At 44.0% G+C, this 21,011-nt stretch overlaps 1 protein-coding gene across 1 annotated transcript in view; it reads right to left on the bottom strand.

Annotated features, from left to right (window-relative positions):
* TDRD7 (tudor domain containing 7) overlaps positions 1-21,011 on the bottom strand; it is a 991,711-nt gene that overhangs the window by 717,062 nt on the left and 253,638 nt on the right. The window contains exon 6 of the mRNA XM_085636595.1: positions 7,531-7,736. Within this exon, the coding sequence (XP_085492721.1) occupies positions 7,531-7,736 (206 nt within the window). The remainder of the gene's footprint in view (positions 1-7,530; positions 7,737-21,011) is intronic.

Raw genomic sequence — 21,011 nt, 5'->3', positions numbered from 1 at the left:
AAGCTCTATTTACAGTTTAGGCAAGGGGTATTGCCACTGCGTGCTTTTACGAATAAATGGGTGGGCCTACAAACACTGGGTTGCCTGGCATGCGATAGTGCAGAAGAATCTGAATGCCACGTATTCTTGGTCTGTACTGGCTATAAGAGAGCAAGAAAACGATGGCTGGTCCAGATATGTAGAAATTTGGGAACTAGGCAATGCTCAGAGGCCTTTAGGCTACTGAAATATAATGCTAGTCTCCCCATAGCTTATTCAGTGGCATGCTTATTTTCCATGTGGTGTACTCAAAGAGTATTCTGAAAAATGCCCCCCATAGATGGTGACTAAACTGGCGTATACCCTGTTCCGCTTTTTAACTGATGGAATTTATATGTACGTCTATTTTAGCAGCATTTTAATAATGTATTATAATTAATGTATAAATCACTTGGTGATAAAGACTACCAAGAAGTAGTCCTGGTGGTAAAAGATCTACAACAATGGCTTTAACTACTTTTTGGTTGAAGTCAACTGTCTTTATATGAACTTTTTATCTATATTTAAGGTTCTGTAAATTCTCTATTATATTTTGCACCAGCACTTTATTGTAATCAGTGATGCTGCTAATTGTCTTATTGACTGGAATAAGCACTTTATAAAAACTTAGATATGATCGCTTATGAGTTAATTTGAGTGTCATACTAAGTGCAGAAAAACATCTTATTATAAATTGAACCCAAGTACTGCATATATAGGTAATTACAGACCGTGATACCAGCACTGACTGCAAATTAGTTCTTTGTACGCTACACTATGTACTTAGTTACAATGTAACTTAATGTATGCATACCATTTTTATTTGTTTTTTTAACACAAATGAGATGTGAGAATTTTGTTTAAAATGCTTTTATGGTCATATTGATCAAAATAAAGTATTGTGAAGTGAAACCATAGAAACAAACTGAATCGATCAATCATTTACAGGGGAGCCACTGTTTATGGACTGGCTTGACAGTAAAGCTGTCACAAGACAATGAGAGAACAACAAGGAGAGGGGCGTTGGCTCCGTCCACATTTTGGGAGTCCAGAGTACATGTTTTGATTGGGCATAAGTTGCGTGCTTCTACAAAAAAGTTCTTGCCCTCCACACAGCTGTGATCATTTTGTTTATTTATCCACCTGACTGAGCTTGAATTTTCAGGGGCACACACGACATTCTAATGCTATTGAAGTGTCTTAAATAACTAGATAACTGATAGTGCTGTTCTCTAGAAGCAGCAAGGAGGGCACTCATTAACCTACATGGAGTGTTAGGTCTGGCCTACTTACAAACATTATTCTACAGTTCTTTGTTTTCACACAAATACATACCCATTCCCATGCTATTTACTTTTAGTGTTTCACACTGCCATACAACATTTCTTTAAACCATTGCCAATGCGTGTTTCTTTATATGGCTTACTAGCAGGACTTAATAGCGAAACGATAGCGACATCTAGTGGTTGAAAAATATATAGCTCAAAGTATCGTGAAACTCAATATCTTTGCAAAGTTACATGGTAAAGTGCAGGTCACAGAACTACTCACTGACTTCTACAACAAGCATTTGCAATGCAAAAGGTCTCGCATTTTTTTTTTTTTAGAGTTAGAGCTATTGGTGCTGTAATGGAATTTTTTCACTTATGTGAGAGTGCATGGATGTGAAAGCGAAATAGATGGTATATAGAGAAACAGGTATTTCCATACATAAGTGAGAGGTAGAGTGAAGAGAGAAAGAATGAGAAAAAGTGAACGGGAGTTACAGCAAGGTAGAGTAATAGAGTGGTGTTTCGAGGTAGGTGAGGAGAAAGAGCTAGGGGGGAAAGATGATAGGATAAGAAAAAGGTACTGCGTTAGCCCCCCATGAATTTAAACTTATGCCCTGCTGGCTACGTGAATATGTTTGCAGCAGGCACACAACCTACTGATCTACTCAAGAGGAAAAGAACTTGCGACCAGCAAACTACACTAGTTTATATGCAAACAAGCTGGAACCCCCTGTGCTATTTTACTAGGACACAAACATGCAAAAGGCAGTTCACACACGGTTTCCTGCAGCAGGCCACTTAGCACTCTACGATCATTTATGACTATACAATCCTGTGACCGACAGACTGCACATAGGTATATGATTAAAGAACTGAGCTATACTGCCAGGCTTGCACAACGAGGCCTGCATTTAGCATGGCCAGGGGTAGAACAATGTGCCAAACCCGAAAGTGCGGGTCTTTCATTTAGAACGATTTCTCTATTTAGAGAAAAGGGAAATTACCACACCCAAAAATGTGGAAACCTCTTCACTGCTTGCGAATACTGTGCCCATCAGTTACAGCAAAAACAAAAAATAAAAACAGATATCCACATGTATATATAATTTCCACAAGTTGTATCCCATTTAATTTTAAATAATGTTAATAAAATGGTTCCTTCTGTGGTAAATTGATGGCAGCGTACAGGACAGCGATTGGGATCTTGTGTCAGTTCAGGAGTTTCATTCTACTCGTGTGGATAGACAAACAATCACCGGGGGTCCTTCATATCACTGCAAAAATCCTTATTGGGACGCAATCTCCCAATTTTATCTGAATCAGATTACATCTATTGTGCAAACAGCGCTCCACACTCTTTTTTCAACCCATGATTTTTGCCTGTAAACTTGGTGCAAATCATGTTGGTAAATCCTGAGTTCCTGCATCTCCGAACAGGGGAAGACTCAAGATTATTGTGATGGCTTCCCATGTGTGACACGCACCATCGTGGTCCTCTGACTGCAAGGACCACTTTTCCTTAGGGACCCAACAAAGGAACTATAGTGATATTTTATCCTTATTTGTTAACCACACAGTCAGCATCGGCTGCGCTCACACCCTCCCGCTGCTACGATTTTTAAGTACGATTCCATTTTAATTTAAGATATATGTTTTTAACTTTATTTTGTAATGATTTTAAGTAAATCACACAATAAACGTATTCATTCATTCAGTGCTGCCCACTCTCGCCACAATAATTTGCTCTGTTGATTAAGCCACTGGTGGAATAGTTGAGTAAAGATGCATTGATACACAACTGAGGTATGAATATGAAGGAACACATGCCTCTCTATACAGATGATGTGGTACTCTTCCTAGGTGATTCTCACACCACAGGAAAAGATCCCACTTACCGGCTGGAAACACAGTTATTAGACAACGAGGGTGCCCTTCGGTCACAAATACCACACTGTTGGCCTGGATAAGAGCCTTTCGACATATTACGTGGTTTAAGAGACCCACAGAGGAAACCCAGCAATGGCATGGAGACTGGCGTGCAAGCACTAATTGGGCCAGGGATCCCACACATTCTCCACCTGAATTTAACCCTGTTAGAGGCTAAACTGAACATAGAACTAATCGGTCCTAAGGGCATTTCCAGATTATACAGCACCATCAAAGCTAATGCCCTTGAACCATGCATTGAGTTAGGTACCAAACGTCAGGCTGACCTCAGGACGTTAGATGATGACTGGAGGGAGGCGAGAATGCCCCCATGCACGTTAGCTATTTCGGTATGGCTCAGACTAAGTAAGGAAGTAAAGCATTAATAGAGCGCTACGAATGCAGAGGCGTCTTGGCACGGAGTTGTAATGAGTCATGGTAACAGCTGCAGAGTGAACATGATTAAATTAGTTTAGTTGTAAACAACTAGGTTTTAAGCATTCTTCTGAACAGGAGTCTGTTTGCTTGTAGCTTCATTGCGACCTAATCCGATTTAACTATCTTCATAGGACCGGCTATATAACAGGGAGGTTCTGGTAGATGTACAGCACTGCAGCCTCGGCCTCCACTCATTGCACAAAAACACTGGGCATGCTCTTCCACGCAACTTGGGATTGTACGGTCATACAAACATTCTGGGTATGGGTGGAGCTTTCTCTGGCGGGGCTTTGGACATACCCCTTACCCCCAAAAGGACTGTGCTGGGACTACTCGAGGTAGTGGGTGGATTACTCAGTCACTACCCACCCAGCCTAGTCCTATAACTATGTCGAACTGCCTGGACATGACACCTTTGCACCTTGGAAGAGTGATGGTCCCAGGAAGTGTGGACCAGTACCAGCCTCAAGGTGTCCCTATCACGTATATGGACAGAAATACACTAGGTCACAATGAGGGTTTTCATATGCTATGTCAGTGTACACGTTTAATATTTTGGGCGTCTAGGCAAAGTAATGAATCGGGGGCGGAGGGTCCCTCTCTGAGGTATAATAAACCTGGAATGTTGGGAGTAATGATGGAGGGAGTTTTTCCTTCTTTTTTAGATCTGGTGTTAGCCAAGACCTTTTGATTTTACTAGAATTATATGTATAATATACTTAGCTAAATGGGCTTTCAGCCACCTCTCTTCATCCATTGGTCTGTTCTTGTGTCAATTACATTTTGCGTCTTCCCACTACAGCATGGGGCAATGGATAAGTCTACTTTACCACTGGCTAACTTCACTGAGTTGCTGCATTTATCCCTTTCACAAGGAACACATCCACAAACAAGGTAGTTAACTTCAGTGCCAATGTTTTTGTTTTTACTTAATTATTACTTTGATATTGCCTTTGTTTGTAGAGTCCGATGTGATAGCAGGATGCTTTTTACCACATGAAAGCAGGCGGCACATTCCAGTTTTATCAGTTCATGTCTCCTGCCAATGCTGTTGTAAATTCCTTTAAGTGGCCCATATTTATCTGACTGCTGTTTTTCCAACCCATACCAGCAGCGCACATGAACTCTGAATAGAAGCTTATATGGGGTGCTCTATCTTTGCAACCATGCGTGTCATTTATTCTTTCTTTGCTGCTTTCCTTCTTGACTTTTCTACTGGTCTTTCTTTTGTCTCTTTTTATTGTCTCCCTCCCTTTCTTTCTTGACTTTTTTGTATTTGTCCGTTTCTTTCTTTCTTGTCTCTTAATCAACGTCCTCATTTTTTGGGGTCTTTCTTGCCTCCCTCTATCTTTCATTCTCGGATTCTTTCCCAAAGGCAAGAGGCTGGAAGTCAAGGCAAAGATTGGCTTTTTAAAGTCCATTTTAGCCAACAACCTTTTTGATTTGACTAAAATGATGTATATAACCGTTATCTATAGGGGTTTTCAGCCAGCATTCATCCAACAGTCTCTGGTTCTGTCATTCACATATTTTATTCACCCACTCCAGCATGCAACACGGAGGAATAGGTCAGCCCATTTTAGCAATTGACTGACATCACTAGGAGTTACAGCTTGCTGCCCTTTCACAAGGAGAAAGTCCATACAGAAAATAGTTACCTTCAGTGCCAGGGAGTACTATGCCAAATGTGCTTTTTGAAACCAAAACATTTGTGCCTTAAGCCAATGTTTTTGTTAGATTTTAATGGCGCAGCAGCTTCCTTAACAAATTAAAAAGCCTTTTAAACCAGCTCTTCCCCATGATAGCCCGATGAGTCCGCTGGGTGATGGTAGATGTGGACGTTGACAACTCCTGCTTTGGGGCACATTAAGTCTTGGTTGTGGTGGCCTCTAAGGCTTTTTCGGTATGATGGCTTGAGGATATCCTGGAGATGGCCGATTGATCGTCTGATTCAACTTTTAGGAAATGTTACTTTAAGTCTTTCATGGGTATGGCAGCCTTAGTGGCAAGTAAGCTTTAAATCAGTATAATTCGAGCCTCCGATCCGGATATAGCACACAAACTTTTCTAGCTACTGTGAAGTAAAGTCTCCATTATGGAAAGGGACAGCAAGGATTTTCCCACGTGATGAGGATCAAAGCCATCCTTTCCAACCTTATATATGGAGTGTTTTGACGTTATTTGGGAACTAGCATGGTTCTTTCTATTATAGGTTTCAATAGTACTCTCAAGAGTAGTGAGGTTATAGCTCATGCTGTCATTTATATGACAGTCTGTTATGTAAGAGAGCTATGCTAAACTGTTGGATCGTTTTAGGAGCTCAGGGGAATTACTTAATTATATTATGTATTTTTTGGTAGGAGCCGAACAGAAACACTGCCAATTAAGGAAATATCCCAATTGGACCTATTGCTTGAAGGATGAGGAAGGACGGATCCTTGGAGATATTCATATGTGGGGCCTGATCTGTCTGATTGGTTGATCTCTGACTTTTTTGCTTGGACTCCTGAGATTTGTAGTCCCTCACTTTAATGTTGGTTTTGCATATATGTTAGGCTGCTGACCTAATAAATGGAGGAAAGTAAAATATATTCCTTGGCTTTGTGTCCTTAATTGGATTGAAACATTTCTTCACTATAGCTAGGAAGGCTTTAATTAACCAATGCACTCATAATTGGAGTGGAAGTGACTGTTGCCCTGCACAATCCTTTTACAGCACTTCATTTATCTACCTTTGCCATCAAAATGCTTTTAAACATAGGTCTGGTAGAGAATCTCAAATAACCTCATCCTCTGTTTGAATCTATAGAGCTTCCTTTTCCTACTACAGGAGTTGGCCTATGGAAATGAATCCTGCCCCCAAGTTACTGGTTACTGACTTGTTACTGAAGAGAAGACCCAAAGTCCTTTCATTTGTTTGAGAGGAAGGAAATTATAATATCACTGTACTCATACCAAGTAGCCATGTGACAAGAACAGCAATGGAGTGGCTCATGGAGAGAGATAAAGGCCCTGGTATTCACAATAGCCCAGATGAGTTTACAATTGTAAAGAGCACATTTTGTCACACAGTCCTTCACACCAAGGCAATAGGTCACCGTGGAATACCCATAACTTTAAGACTGTCACCTACTAGCATACCAACAAGCCAAGGATACAAACTACTCTTGCTCTGGAAGGGCAGTGGCTCAGAGTTGGAGTTCACTTCTTTACTCTACCTGTTTGTAGCAACATACAGGGAGGTCAACCATCCCCCACACAGTTCTTCCCTCTTCACATCATAACCCCATATACTCCTTCATACATAGCAGGCATTATGCCCCTGCTGAGTCATTCCATGCATGCAGCCCTCCAGCAATCAACCTATTTGTACAGAAGCTCCTACATTAACAATTAAACTGTGGGTGAACCCAGGCGTCCAGTGGGGAACAGAAAGGGCACAGGCTTCTTCATTTAGACTGATTTTTTTTTTCTTAATGCAGGGGTGGGGAGAAAAGAGGCAGGATTATGTTTCCCCTGAAAAATGCTTATTAAAAAAAAAAAAAAAAAAAAAAAGAAGAACAGAGTAATCAAGTGGGTGGAGGAGCCCTCAAAGAGTCTCTCCCATTCCCCCTTTTTTATAACGAAGCAAAAAGACAGAAAAAACATGAGTAATAAAATTATGCAATTGATACTGAAACATTTAAAGCATATGGACATGAAGTGCAACCACATTAAAGTGATTTTTTAGAAGGAGATTAAACAGTGCTTCTGCCACTGGAAAACAACCCCATAAAATTTTGGGTATTCCACGGTGACCTATTGCCTTTTAAAGAACATGGCAGTATATCACATGACAAAATTCAAACAGCTAAACCTGTTATTTCTAAAAACTTACCTTGCAAACATGTGGCCATTTCTCAAGCTGCCCAATAATCTTTTCATCAAGATTATGGTCAAAAGTTTCTTTGTAAAATCTTGGCAATTTTGATAACCATATGCCGTAACTATATTTCTTCAATAATTCTTTCAAGTTGTTCTGCACTACAGCCACATCACTGGAATCAGAAAGTGACTTGCTTCTTTCTTGGGTAGAGTTGTTAACTAGAAGAAAAAACATTTATGCACTTTAAAATAATAAAAAGAAACAACATATGATGGACAATTCAAATGCATCTTGCAATTAAAAAAAAAATCAAAAAAGTACGTAGTCCAGCTTTCAAATTCTTGGTTTTGTGCATGGTCGCTAACCATAAATGGTTAACAATATAAACTGTTACTACAGGAGTATAGCAACAGTAGCTCTCTACTTTGCAGCAGGATCATTATGTTAGGCCACAAATACCTGTGGTCCCTGGGTGTAATTCTCAGTGCAGGTCTGAAACAATTCTGAACTAGCTTGCCCCTCTACATAGATACAACCTTACCATTATCTTACTCATGAAAATCAAACAACTTCTCTAATTAATAAAGCAGATCTCTAGAAAGATAAACGGAGAAGGAACTTCACCTACACCATGACCATGGGGTACGACAACTTCGCCCCTCCAGAGACTTAATAAGCATTCATGAGTGTACAAACCGATGACAGGTGCATTCACTGCCTAGAGCTATGCTAAGCACAAACCCTCAATATCACTATGCCAACCCTACTGCATACAATTTCTACTATGTATTAAACATTGAGCTTGCAAACAATATGGTCCTGCAGGCACTGACTCCTCCGCATGTGGATGGTAACCAAACAGTTCCTAGCTACCGTAATGAAGTTTTCAATTTCATTTTGGAGATGGAATCAAGGATTATGCTTTAACTGTTCCTTAATAAACATCTTAACTAGCACATTTACAACATCAAGCATCAAACACTAAAAACTATATTTTCCAAAAAATCCTGGAACTCAAGTACAATGAAAGCATAAACCCAGGAATTAATCACAATAGGACAGTTCATACACAAGCTACATTTGGCTTCACCGCAGCCTTTCCCTTTGCCCAGACCAATACTTGCATCCAAAAATCACTTGTGAACCATTATGTTAAATCCCCCTTCTTTTCCAAATATGGAACAATAAACCAAAACTCAAAATCACTGCTGCCAAAAATTCAATTATTCATTTCCAACATTTCATCAACAACCAGTTCACTTTCATAAAGCTGCATGGGTTAAAAGTGCATTCAATAATCAATGCCATCAAAGCACTTCATTTAATGTACTACGCAGATACCAAAAGTGTACAATAATCCTTGCATCTCTGGCCTTCTTGCAATAACTAGGACATTTTACATAGTGTGGCAAAAACAGAGGTAAGCATTAGGAATGTGTATGCTTATTCATAAAAAAAAGCAACATCTGTGAAGGGCTTAAAATAAAACATCCTAAATTTATAATCTGATTATCTATCCGCATACCTCAGTGTAGTCTTGCATGCATCATATCTTTGAAGCCCTGGCTGCTCTCATCCATTGGGCTTCAGACATAGATGTATTACTATCCCTCCTCAATGACACTTCTAAACTCTTTGTTCAAGGGTGATGATTAGACTAACACAAAATACTTTTTAACTCCACTTGGCTACAACCATTAAATGCTGTATGTCCCATTTATTTTCAGGCACATAACAATGCACAACTTAGATTGGTTAGGAAGCAGTTGATAAACCATACATGTACTGAACTTACATTTTCTTGAAATAATACAGGTTAACCCTTCAGGGGTAATCATTCTACCATTCAAATCAATGCTTCTACAGATACTCTTAGAAGAAAGTAGACAAAGCAAAATGAACAGCTTTGATGACAACTAGATTCATTTTAACTCTATGTTGGGGGGCGTGGCTTGCCGGGCTGCGGAATGGCTGCTCCCTGAGAGAGCTCCGCCGGCCGAGACATAATCCGCACATTGATCCGGACAAATATGGCTTGAGCTTGCAATAGCTCTGATTTCCTCACGTCGGAACACCTGTGGCATGTAGCGGTGACGTCTTTGTTTGAACAGCTGCGGCGGAACGACCATTACCAGCCTGCGATGAGGTGAACGACTCACGTGCAGCGCGTTGTGGAGCCCGGAAGCGGCCAGCGTGTGTGGCTGAGGCCGGGGTTGCGGCTCGGGCCTGTGAGCGAAGGTATCGCGAAAGCACGGAGGGGCGTTGCTCTGGGCCCGGGTGCGCGTCAGAAGCCTGGGTATTAACTTTCAAGTGGCACCGGCATCCTCCAAGGCGCTGACGGTGGTCTGAGCGGCGGGAGAGTGGCGGGAGAGTGGCGCTGGGGAGAACCATGCCGTCGAGGCAGACATCTTGCTAGCAGCTCTGGGGCGGACTGACTGAGGCAGAGAGGCGGCAATTCACTGACACGAGGTGAGCTGCTAGACGGACCTTCTGGAGCGGGGGACTGCTGCCTTGGTACGGCGGCCTGCCAGATACTGCGGGTAGAGGAGCTCCGGTATTGAATGAAGATCAGGTGGGACAGAGTGAGTGTTTCCACATTAGGGGTGGCATAGAGGGCCTGTGTTGAAACTCGTGAGGAGGTTTGTGGCTCTTCCAGCCCCAGGCTATAATCTGCATACTTCTGGTGAGAAATAAAGGCACCCGGTACCTCCTTGAGTGGCCCCAACTGCCGGATTTTACTGGAGTGTGAGGAGGGGGTGTAAACTGAGTTTCACGGGCCCGCTGGGCGACTCTGACCCTACATTTTATCGGGCCTCTCGACGGGTGGTGTTGCCCAGGCAGGCTTTGAAGGTACGGTGGTGCAGGAGGGGGAGCTGAAGCCGGCTGCGGTTTGGGACACCTGAACAAATTTGCGACATGGGCAAGCAGGACGCAAAGCAGCCCAGACTCACTTTTAAACAGCGGAAGTCGTCTAGACAGCTGGATCAAGATGCGGACACGGCCTCCGGAGGAGCAACGGATGGCCGGCAAGAAGAGCAGGGTGAAGACATGCGATCCCTAATGCTAGAAATGCGCTCAAGCCTGCGTACCATAGATGCGAAACTGGACAACCTTACATCCCAGATGGAATCGGTAAAGACTCAGGTGGGAGTACATGAACACCGTATAGATGCCCTTGAGAATAAACAGTCAGACTTCCACGATTTTCAGATAGAGACAAAAGATCAACTTTCGCAAATGGACAGACTCCTAGGTGTGATACGGGCAAAGAACGAGGACTTGGAGGCCAGGTCACGACGCAACAACGTGCGCGTCACTGGTGTTCCAGAGACCACAGCCATCACGAAAATGGAGGTATACATCTCTGACCTTTTGAGGGACCTATTTGCGACCTGTCACCGCAGTTTGCTGTGGAAAGGGCGCACCGGTGGGGGTACCGCCACGATCTATATTGGTACGGATGTTAAACTATCAAGATCGAGATGCTATACTACGCCAGGCTCGCACGATGGGGTCCATACAATATCAAGGGAACCAAGTGGCCTATCCGGATTTCACACCGGCGGTCGAGGCGGCCAGAAGGGAGTTTCTACCAGCGAAACGGATTCTCATGCAATCACAGATTCCCTACTCCTTGCTATATCCTGCCAAACTGAAGGTATCACACGATGGCACCGCGCACTTTTTCACCGACGCCAAGTCTGCCCTGAAGTTTGCCAAGCATGTGGGAGGGAAGCCGAAAAAATCTAGCTCTCGACCTAGCGGTGCTACTGAAAACCAGCTAAGTGACAATGACTGAATCATGTGATGAAGCTTGCCTTTTTGCTCTGCTGTCAGCACACTGTCCATGTTGGGGAGGGCATTGTTGGGAGTCTGCTTAGTGGGAGTGATATGTCATTAATAGTGTGCTTTTAACATCGTGGATTTTTCAATCTGACTCTATATAGTCCGTCTGGAACTCATTATAGGAACTGCACTTGATATTTCCTAGTCCTTTTGTCATTATAGCATCGCGCGGGTGCTCTGTTCACGCGGTGGACTGAGGAAGGGGAATTTAATTTGATTGTAACCGCAAGTGAAGTCGGAAGTTATCATACTGTTTAAGCCATTGAGTTGTTCATGTTATGTCCCAGTGCAAGTCCTTCCATTGCAGTTTCTTGGCCACCCTGCGCAGGTAGGGGTTACCGCCTGGCATTCTCTCGTCCCCATGGGAAGTTTCCCGGGTATTTTCTATTGTATGTGTTTTGAAGGGAGGGGGTATGCTTCAACCGAGTTGGGGGGTTGATGTGGGTGGATGGGTGGGAGGGGTCAAGTTTGTTTGGTTTGGGGATGTATGGCATCGTCACGGTGGGTATGATATACACTATTACGAAACACAACAGTTTACAGAGGGAAGTTTGGATGCAACATATTTGACGGACATAAACTGCACGAGACTACCGTAAATTGTCTAACCTGGAACATACGCGGCCGTAATGATGGTAGGAAATCCCGCATGGTCCATGCCTATCTAACAAGACATAACATTGACATATGCCTACTACAGGAGACTTACCTCAGTATACCAACATCTGCAAGGCTTAGGCACAGCAGGTGGGGGTCTTCGTACTCCTCAGTATACTCAAATTATGCTAGAGGGCTGGCAGTTCTTATAAAGCGTGGGTTGGACTGGAGGGAACGTGAGGTTCACACAGATACCGATGGTCGTTACATTATACTTGTGGGATATTTGGGAGGCACGCTGCTTACTCTGGTGGCACTGTATGGACCAAATGTTGACTCGCCGGAGTTCTTCCGGGAAGTTTGGGCAAAAGTCAGGGCCACGGGATGCGCCACGATTCTATGGGGTGGCGACTTCAATGCTATACTTCATGACGATCTAGATAGACAGGGCACGGCTAGGACGCACCACACCGCGGCCAGTAAGGTCCTGAATGCACTGATTGAGGATGGTGAAATGGTGGACATTTGGCGTTTGCGTAATCCGTTGCTTAGGCAGGGTACGTGCTTCTCGGAGCATCGTCGTGCTTGGTCTCGACTAGACTATTGGTTACTGTCCAAAGATAGGACTGGCTGGGTGGTCGAGGTCGGACACCTGGCGAGAACAATCTCAGACCATTCACCTTTTCTTCTAAAGTTGTCTCTTCCCAATACTTACCGTGGGGAATTCAACAGGAGGCTAACCCCAAAGGTGCTCCTTGATGAGGCATTCGAGGAAGAAATACATACAGACATATCCGACTATTTCGCGCTGAACGCTGGGTCGGTGGCCACGGAGGCGGTCCTCTGGGAGGCCTTTAAGGTGGTTATTAGGGGGAAATGTATCTCCAGGCAGGCGGGAGTCTTGAAGGCTATAAGAAACACCTTGGGTAATATTGAATGTAAAATAAAAGAGTTGGAGGCCCGCATACATAGTGGTGAGGGCGTGGCCTTACTTGCTGATTTGAAAGGCAAGCTGTTAGAATATGAGGAAGAAGCTCATAGAGAAGTAACATTTTTAGGGAAATACACGGAAGCACGCAGATATGGTGAGGGGGATAGACCAGGCCGCACGCTCGCGGGCCTGCTTAGATCCAGGCGGGCTGCGGCCTTTATCCCAGAGTTGTCTAGCGCAGATGGTAACAAGATAAGAGGCTCCCCTGCCATCTTGGAGGCGTTCTCCTCGTTCTACACGCAGTTATATAAAGCAAGAGTCGTAGAATGCCCGGAGGGCATGCAGGAATTCCTCGACTCAGTAGCCTTGGCGTGGTTTAATGACAGACACCGGGAATACATGCACCTGCCATTTACATTAGAAGACGTTAAAAATGTTATCATGAGCCTGCCCTTGGACAAGGCATTGGGCTCAGACGGATTAACTGCGGCATTCTATAAGGCATACCTGGAGGAATTTGCTCCCAGACTCCTGGCAGTCTTTGAGGAAGCACAAGAAACGGGGATTCTGCCTCCATCTATGCGTGAAGCTATCATAATCACTTTACTGAAGCCGGGCAAACCTGATAATGAATTGGACTAATACAGGCCATTATCACTTATAAATGTAGATGTCAAAATATTGGCTAAACTGATAGCCAATAGGCTACAGCCTATGCTCCCTATGATCGCCCTGCCGGATCAGTCGGGCTTCATTCCCGGCAGATCCACCTCCCACAACCTTCGTACGGTATTTTCAGTGATACACTACCTCCATCCGGATGTGCAGGCAGCGTTGGCATTTTAGGATGCCACTAAGGTGTTTGACACGCTCGAATGGCCTTACCGGTTTAGAATTCTGGAGAGGATGGGATTTGGCCCGCTGTTTCTCAGGTGGCTAAAGCTGTTGTACACTAGCCCGCAGCCCGGGTGCGTGTAACCGATCTTATCTCAGACCCTCTCCCAAACACGCGTGGCACACGTCAGGGGTGCCTGCTGTCCCCGTTGCTAATCGCAATAGCGATGGAGCCTCTAGCTGCGCGGATTAGACAACACCACACAGACAAGGGGATCGGTTTTAGCGCTCGGAGTCTGCGAATATCTCTTAACGCAGACGACGTCACACTCTACATTGCGGAACCAGAGCGCAACTTGGATGTGGTACTGAGGGAATTTATCAAATTTGGGGGCCTGTCCGGTATATCTATGAATTAGAAAAAGTCGGTGCTTTTCCCCCTTACAGATAACACCAGGGTGGTCACCTCGGAATTTCCGCTGCGGTGGGAGAGTGATTCGGTAAAATACTTGGGTATCTGGATTAGCCGAGATGTGCAAGAGCTTTGGAACCTTAACTTTGGCAGGGCAGTGAGCTGGCTGGAAGACCAAGTAGCATTGTGGAGGGGGCTCCCGCTGACGGGCAGAATCACACTGACCAAAATGGTCATCCTGCCTAAATTCCTATATCTATTTGTGAACCTGCCACTCATACTCACTCAGTCATTTTTTAATACGCTGAGGGCGTTGCTGCTCTCGTTGGTGTGGGCAGGAGGGCAGGTTAGGGTATCATGGGACCTTTTGACGCTACCGACTAGGCAGGGTGGGCTGGGTGCCCCAGATATGAAGTTATATGCTCTTTGTACATAGGCGCAATTCTTACAATATTGGGTCCATCAGACACCTTTTCAGCCGCATTTAGCAGTAGAAGAGGATGTGGTCGCTCCGGTGCCGCTGCATGTAGCAGTATATCAAAAATATGGACGCCCCCTAGATGGGTTGGATAGGACCGAAACGCTCAGATTGGCATGGGAGGGGCTGCATAGAAGGGCACATATACCGGTACTATATGCTCCCTCGATCCCAATTGCGCAAAATCCACTCCTGCCTAACATTCGAGACGAGATAAATAATAAAATTGCACAGGCAATGAAACTCCATATCTTTGCAGACCTATACCCAGGGGGGATATTCAGAGACTACCAAACAGCCGTGGAAGGTGAAAGGGTACCTTTCAGCGAAATGTTTTTGCACCACAATCTCAGAGCGGCTTGCCGTGAATTGCACGCTAGCTTCCCATCCCAGCCGCCAATGTTAAATGCTCTGGAGAACCTGGTTACACCGTCACCACGAAAATTGATCACCCGCTTGTACACACTTATGCAGACGGACGCCCCCGCGGCGACCTCCGGAGCCTGCCCTAAATGGGACGCCGAATTACCCACACCTTTGTCTGACACTGAATGGGCCTACTGCTGTGCCCAAATGACTGAGCTCTCGCCCAACTACAAACTCCAACTAATTCATTTAAAATGTTTGCATTGCTATTATAGGACGCCTATTAGCCTACAGAGGATGGGATTAAGGGACAACGACTGCTGCTGGCGCTGCGGAGCGCCTGCTGCCTCGTTCCTACACATGGCTTGGACATGTCCGGACGTTGCTGGGTACTGGACAAAAGTCTTCGAAACAATAAACCAGATCCTTGACGTCCAGATGCCTCCATCTCCGTTACTGGGCCTGTTGGGATTTGTCAAATGCACCCACGTTAAAAAGCGTAGGCTACATGCACTACTTTTGTTATTTGCAAAGAGACAAATTGCTATTGGTTGGGGGAAGCGTAGGAAACCCACTGTCAAAGAATGGCTGAGAGAAGTCACATATGGCCAATCCCGGTGTTTTGGGAACTTATGCTGCCAACATCTAGGCACAGGGATATTTGGGAGCAGTTTCTAGACTGGACCCGGGCGCAATCTATTGATTCTGCTCCGGACATGGGCGTTGACGTAGTCACGATGCCTGGGGATCCTCAGGACTGAGGTGTATAGCTGTGGGCCCCTACGGTGCTTTGTGATAGACAACTAAAGGGTGGGGGGGGGGGGGGGGGTGAGTTACCCTCCCGGATGGTTAGTTGGGATCAGCTATGCCGGTATAAAAAGTAGAACAAATTGGTTGTGGGCTGCCTGCCAACATTGGGTAGAACGTGCATCATGTTGAAATTGATTTGACAAAATGCTTGTGTTTCGCATTTCAAGTATGTGTATGGCTGTTTCTCACCACTGTGATGCTATGTTGTACGCCCTGGTTTGTATATTTTATGTGGAAAATTAATAAACAAATAAAAAAAAACTAAAAAAAACTATGTTAAAAAAGAAAGACTACATTATTCAAATCTCTCAGCTTAATGTGCCTGCACTCTGGAAGAATCAATAATCCAATACCCAACATTATTACAGCGGAGATGGAGTTCCCCCACAACACTAATGCAACAGAGGAGGACCAATGTATCAGTCAATCTGTAAGAAATAACGAATCTATAAACCACACCAATTAGCTAATTAAGAAAAGAAATTACATTAAACCCAAGACCGCGATCTCCATATATCAACTATGCCACAGGTTCAAAACTGATTTGTACTACTTGTTGGTGCTAGCAACCCAAATCTGTAACCTGAAGAACACAGTTTATTTAATACGGCTTGGGACTTGGCAAAGTCTTTAGAAATTTGATTCACCATACAAAAATCAGGGGCAGGACAGTTTGTGCTTCTGAAAAACCTCAGTTAAAAGATTTGCGCATAGAATGCATGCTTTCTCTAATGACATATAAGTATGAACAAACTTGTTCATCTCTTAAGAGGGATCTGCAAACCACCATCCTACACCACTAATTCTGCCTCTAAAGTAGCAGGCTTCCTGAGATGGGGGTTGGGGCAGAGATAGGGCTGAATCTAAGAAGTAGGGGCATCAAGTAACCAAAGAAATTTCACAATTAGTGTTCCCTGACAGGCACACCACCCACCCAGACAAAAACCCAGGATTCACAAGCGCCCCTCTGCCCTTGGCATCCTCCAGCATAGGCAAAATCTTAGTTAGCGCCCGCCACATTTAAATATTATCCTGGTGTTCCTTTCCTGCAATATGGGCGCCATTCTTGGAATTGGCATCCATGTATAATAGACCATCTGGAACCTCAAGTTGCACGCACTGTTTGAAGAAAAAAAACTCTCCCTGGGCACTGAACTAAAGTGACCAATGTACTACATTCTAACTGAGACCAACTTTTTAACCCCATCTTCTAAGTCGTCAGAGCTCGACTTGCAGCCAACACAAGAATAAAGGAAACTAAGAGGCTTGGCTAACCCTTGCAAGCAGAAAACGCAGTTTCAGCTTTGATTCTGCTCAGTACTCTACAAACGCACGAACCAATAGGAAAAAGGCACAAAAACACAACATGTAAAGAAGCAACTTCTCCACTGATTTCGCTTTGTTTTTGGGCTAATTGTCTGAAGGAAGGTGTCATTTGTTTTAATATATTGTTCAGCCCTGAAGTCTGCAGCACCAAACACCAGAGAGGAAAAACAACTGTCCCGGATCCAAACAAGGAGGCAAAATTATGTCAAACTTTTAAACCTTTAACAGATTCACACTGCAAAGCTAATGGAAAGTCCCAGCTTAAGTCTCATTAATTTCACATTTGAGGTGGTAGTCCGTTTCGCCAGACGAAACTCTTTTGGTGTAAATTACCCACTGTGCCATTCTTAACACATGAACAGCTCTCTCAGTCTATATGCAATTACTAAACATAGAACAAGCGATCACAGATATCTTGTCTGAAAGAAGGGTTAAAGATCCTAAGCAAATTGAAAACATACACGGTTAGCGAAATTACTGAAGTTACAAAATGTGTTCAACAGATATTAGGAAATGCAAATGCTCCAATAACCGAATGGTGGGTATGAAAGTGGGTTCTTAAGGAAGACTTTTTTGTAGAGAGCAGGGTAAAGAATAACTTTGCACAAGTAACAGAATCTGCATTTAAGATGCAAGTCTAAAGTACGTCAGGGCAACATGGAAAGTGTGGCCTGAGTAGCAAGAACTTTTTTTTACTGCCAACACTTGCAAGCTCATAAATCATGTCACAAGGGCACAACAAATGAATGAAAATCCGAAAACTAGCTTTGAACTATGAAAGTAGAATAGCTTTCTCCGTGCTAGGGTATAGGGAATACTTCTGCAGGATTGTAGAAAAGCATGAGACCATAATAACATGGTGGCTTTAGAACAATTATCCACTAAATGAAGTAGTGAATTATTAGGATTTATAAAAAGTTTAAGCAATTTGGGTGGAGAGAGCTAAATAGTTCTTTGTTGAGGAGTTTGCAGTTTGAGATTATTAATTCGTATGGGATAACCGTGGGCAACTCAGCCAGCCTGGCATGCTATGTCTTGACAAATTAGATTGACTCAAAGGATGCACAATGTATTAGGATGGACTCAGAAGTCCAGAAAGACAGAGGGCTCTGGGGATTGGCCTGTTCCAACACCAGAGTGAGGTTTTCCACTTAGGATGGAAATCAGTCAAAAAAGGGGTGGGAACAAGTCACTTCACACTTTGCTGTAGAATTTTGGTGGACTTTTAAGCTAACTTACAGTTCTAAGTGAGTTTCTTGGTGGTAGAAGGGAGGCCATTCAAGGAAGTTGAAACGATGATCCAACTACTACAGACTTTGATAAATGCCACTGCTGACATGGAACATTTTGGCCGAAGGGGCCAAGATCTGGTCCCAATCACATCCTGAGCTGCACATGTAGGATTATCCCCCCATGTTGCAGGCTGGAGACCCATCAGCCTTTGAAACCACAAACCTAGTATAAGCAGACAAGGTAGGAAGAAACGGTTCACTGTAAGGCAGAGGTTACTTCTAGTTGAAGAAAAATCAGGGTTCCCAAAGAGCCCCAATGAACAGGACCGATTTAGATGCAATCAGAGAGGACTAGTGAAGATCACTGAAAAACAGAAGGCAAAGAGGGTCCAGGGGACCGTAGCTAGATTGGAAGAGACCACTGCCAAGCATGAGCTGTTATCCACAACACAATGAACCTTCTGAAGATGAAAAAGGCAGCTACTCCCCTGAGAGAATCTCAGGCACTGATTGTGGGCCTACAAAATGTAGACTTGAAAGCATATCTTTTTTAAATGTTGAATTTCAGGAAATTTCCCGTCACTAAGGTCGAATGACCTGCAGTCGATGGCTGAATAGCTTTGAAGCCTTCAATGGTTATATCAAATATTGTTCATATAACAACATATGCCAACTTTGCAAAAATAGAACAAATCTCCAATACTTTGTGAGGGACATTATTGCAGCCTAATTAAAGCAGTTAGTGCTATGGCAACATAGGCACACTAACAAATATCTCAGAGTGGCTTATGGAGAAAAAGGTTTTCAGGAGGTGCAGAAGTTAACTTGCCTTTATGAACATTCCCTCTTGGAGCATCCAGATTTAGGAATGAAGGGTGCCTTGAACAGTGGGGTGAAAGCTTTGCTGGCCACAACACTTGGCAAGCTGCACTGTGCATATTAATGACATGGTGGAATGTAAGATTGCGTACAAAATTCAAACACCTAGTGAAAAGCATGTACTCCACTGAGTACAAAGGAGTAATTTCCTTAAATGAAAAATGTTTCTTACAAACCAAGGTTCTGGAAAGTGTGGCAAATGAAAGATTATTCCCACCAAAACATATTAAAGAGCACACACACCGGAGCCAGAATGATGGAAGGGTGGAACAGACATCCACACACATCACAACTTCATTACCCCCGCAGGACATTGTACACAGTACCACAGGACAACAAACTCCTATGGAAAAACAGACATATAGAAGCACAAAACACACACACACCGGGACACAATGGAACACCGATACAGGGAGACCTGTTGTGAGAGTGGACAAAACGCTGCATACAAATTGGGACACATATCCTGCAGCAGATCAACTAAAAAGCGTTGGGGAGCAAGCGAATCACACAACGGTACACCACAACATACTTGTGCAGATGAACAACACTAACACTGATGCACAGAGACAAAAACAAACTGGGACAGGGATACAAAAACACAGCCTCCAGCACAACAAGGTGATGTACACCAACAGCCACCCTCACTTCCCAACAGCGGCATCACCACACACACAGCCATAAAAATACATGGACTGCGCTTCACAAATACACCCACCCAACACAGGCATCGCCATTCATAGTTACACAAACCGCCACACAAACAGGATATTAACAATAAAAAGGTTGTCAGTTACATAACAATGTTAGTTAACAAGCATATATTGTCATGGATTAGAACACCTTTGACATGCAAGAGGGAAATCTCAAATACATAGGAATTGACTCATATGCACCGGCAATAGCTTCAGAAGGTCATGCATAGACTTCAAACGTCCAGGTCAAAATTAATTTCGTCAGACAGAACTTCAAATGCCAAGTGCAACCACAATGTGAAGGTAATGCTTTGTTTGTTCAGTGCATCCCGTAAAGTCAGGTGTCCCCGAAAGTTTCCGACACAGGTCCAAATACTCAGTAGCGGTGCACAAACAGGTATAGGCCACTGTTGACAATGCACTTCATATGCAAGAGTACAGCACCCATAAGCACAGATTTAGCCGAAATAGCCCTGAACCATATGAACTCCAAAAAGGTTTCCAGACAGTGGAGAGAAAATGCAGGGGCAGCAGACCTGTAGAACAAGTTACTTACCTTCGGTAACGATGTATCTGTAAGAAACATTAGTTAGTTAGATTCCTCACCTTAGAATATCCCCAGGCGTCAGACTGGATCCGGAAGATTTTTCGTCAGCAATACCCCTTGCGCGTCGCTAGGCATCGTCTGCGTCTCCGCGTCAGTCGTCGGCGTCGTGCGCCGGAATGACGTCGGAGTACTTAGACGCCGCACTCGCGCGCTGACGTCAGTTCTTGTACATAGCCTTCCGCGCCAGGAACGCAGAGCCATGCAAGATACCGACACTGGTGCCAAAAAAATTCTAGGGCCCTGAAAGGGATAGCCTTAACCCTAGATGTCAGTTCGCAGAACGGGGAGGATGGGTGGGTCGGTGAGGAATCTAACTAACTAATGTTTCTTACAGATACATCGTTACCGAAGGTAAGTAACTTGTTCATCTGAAAGAAACACGTTAGTTAGATTCCTCACCTTAGAATAGATACCCAAGCAATACCAACCCCGGTGGTGGGTCTGCGAACCAAGATCACACCAGAAAGTCCTGGAGGACAG

Source organism: Triturus cristatus, chromosome 2_1 (genome assembly GCF_964204655.1).
Source record: "Triturus cristatus chromosome 2_1, aTriCri1.1, whole genome shotgun sequence".
Lineage (NCBI taxonomy): Eukaryota > Metazoa > Chordata > Amphibia > Caudata > Salamandridae > Triturus > Triturus cristatus.
This window is presented reverse-complemented; position numbering and strand designations above follow the sequence as displayed.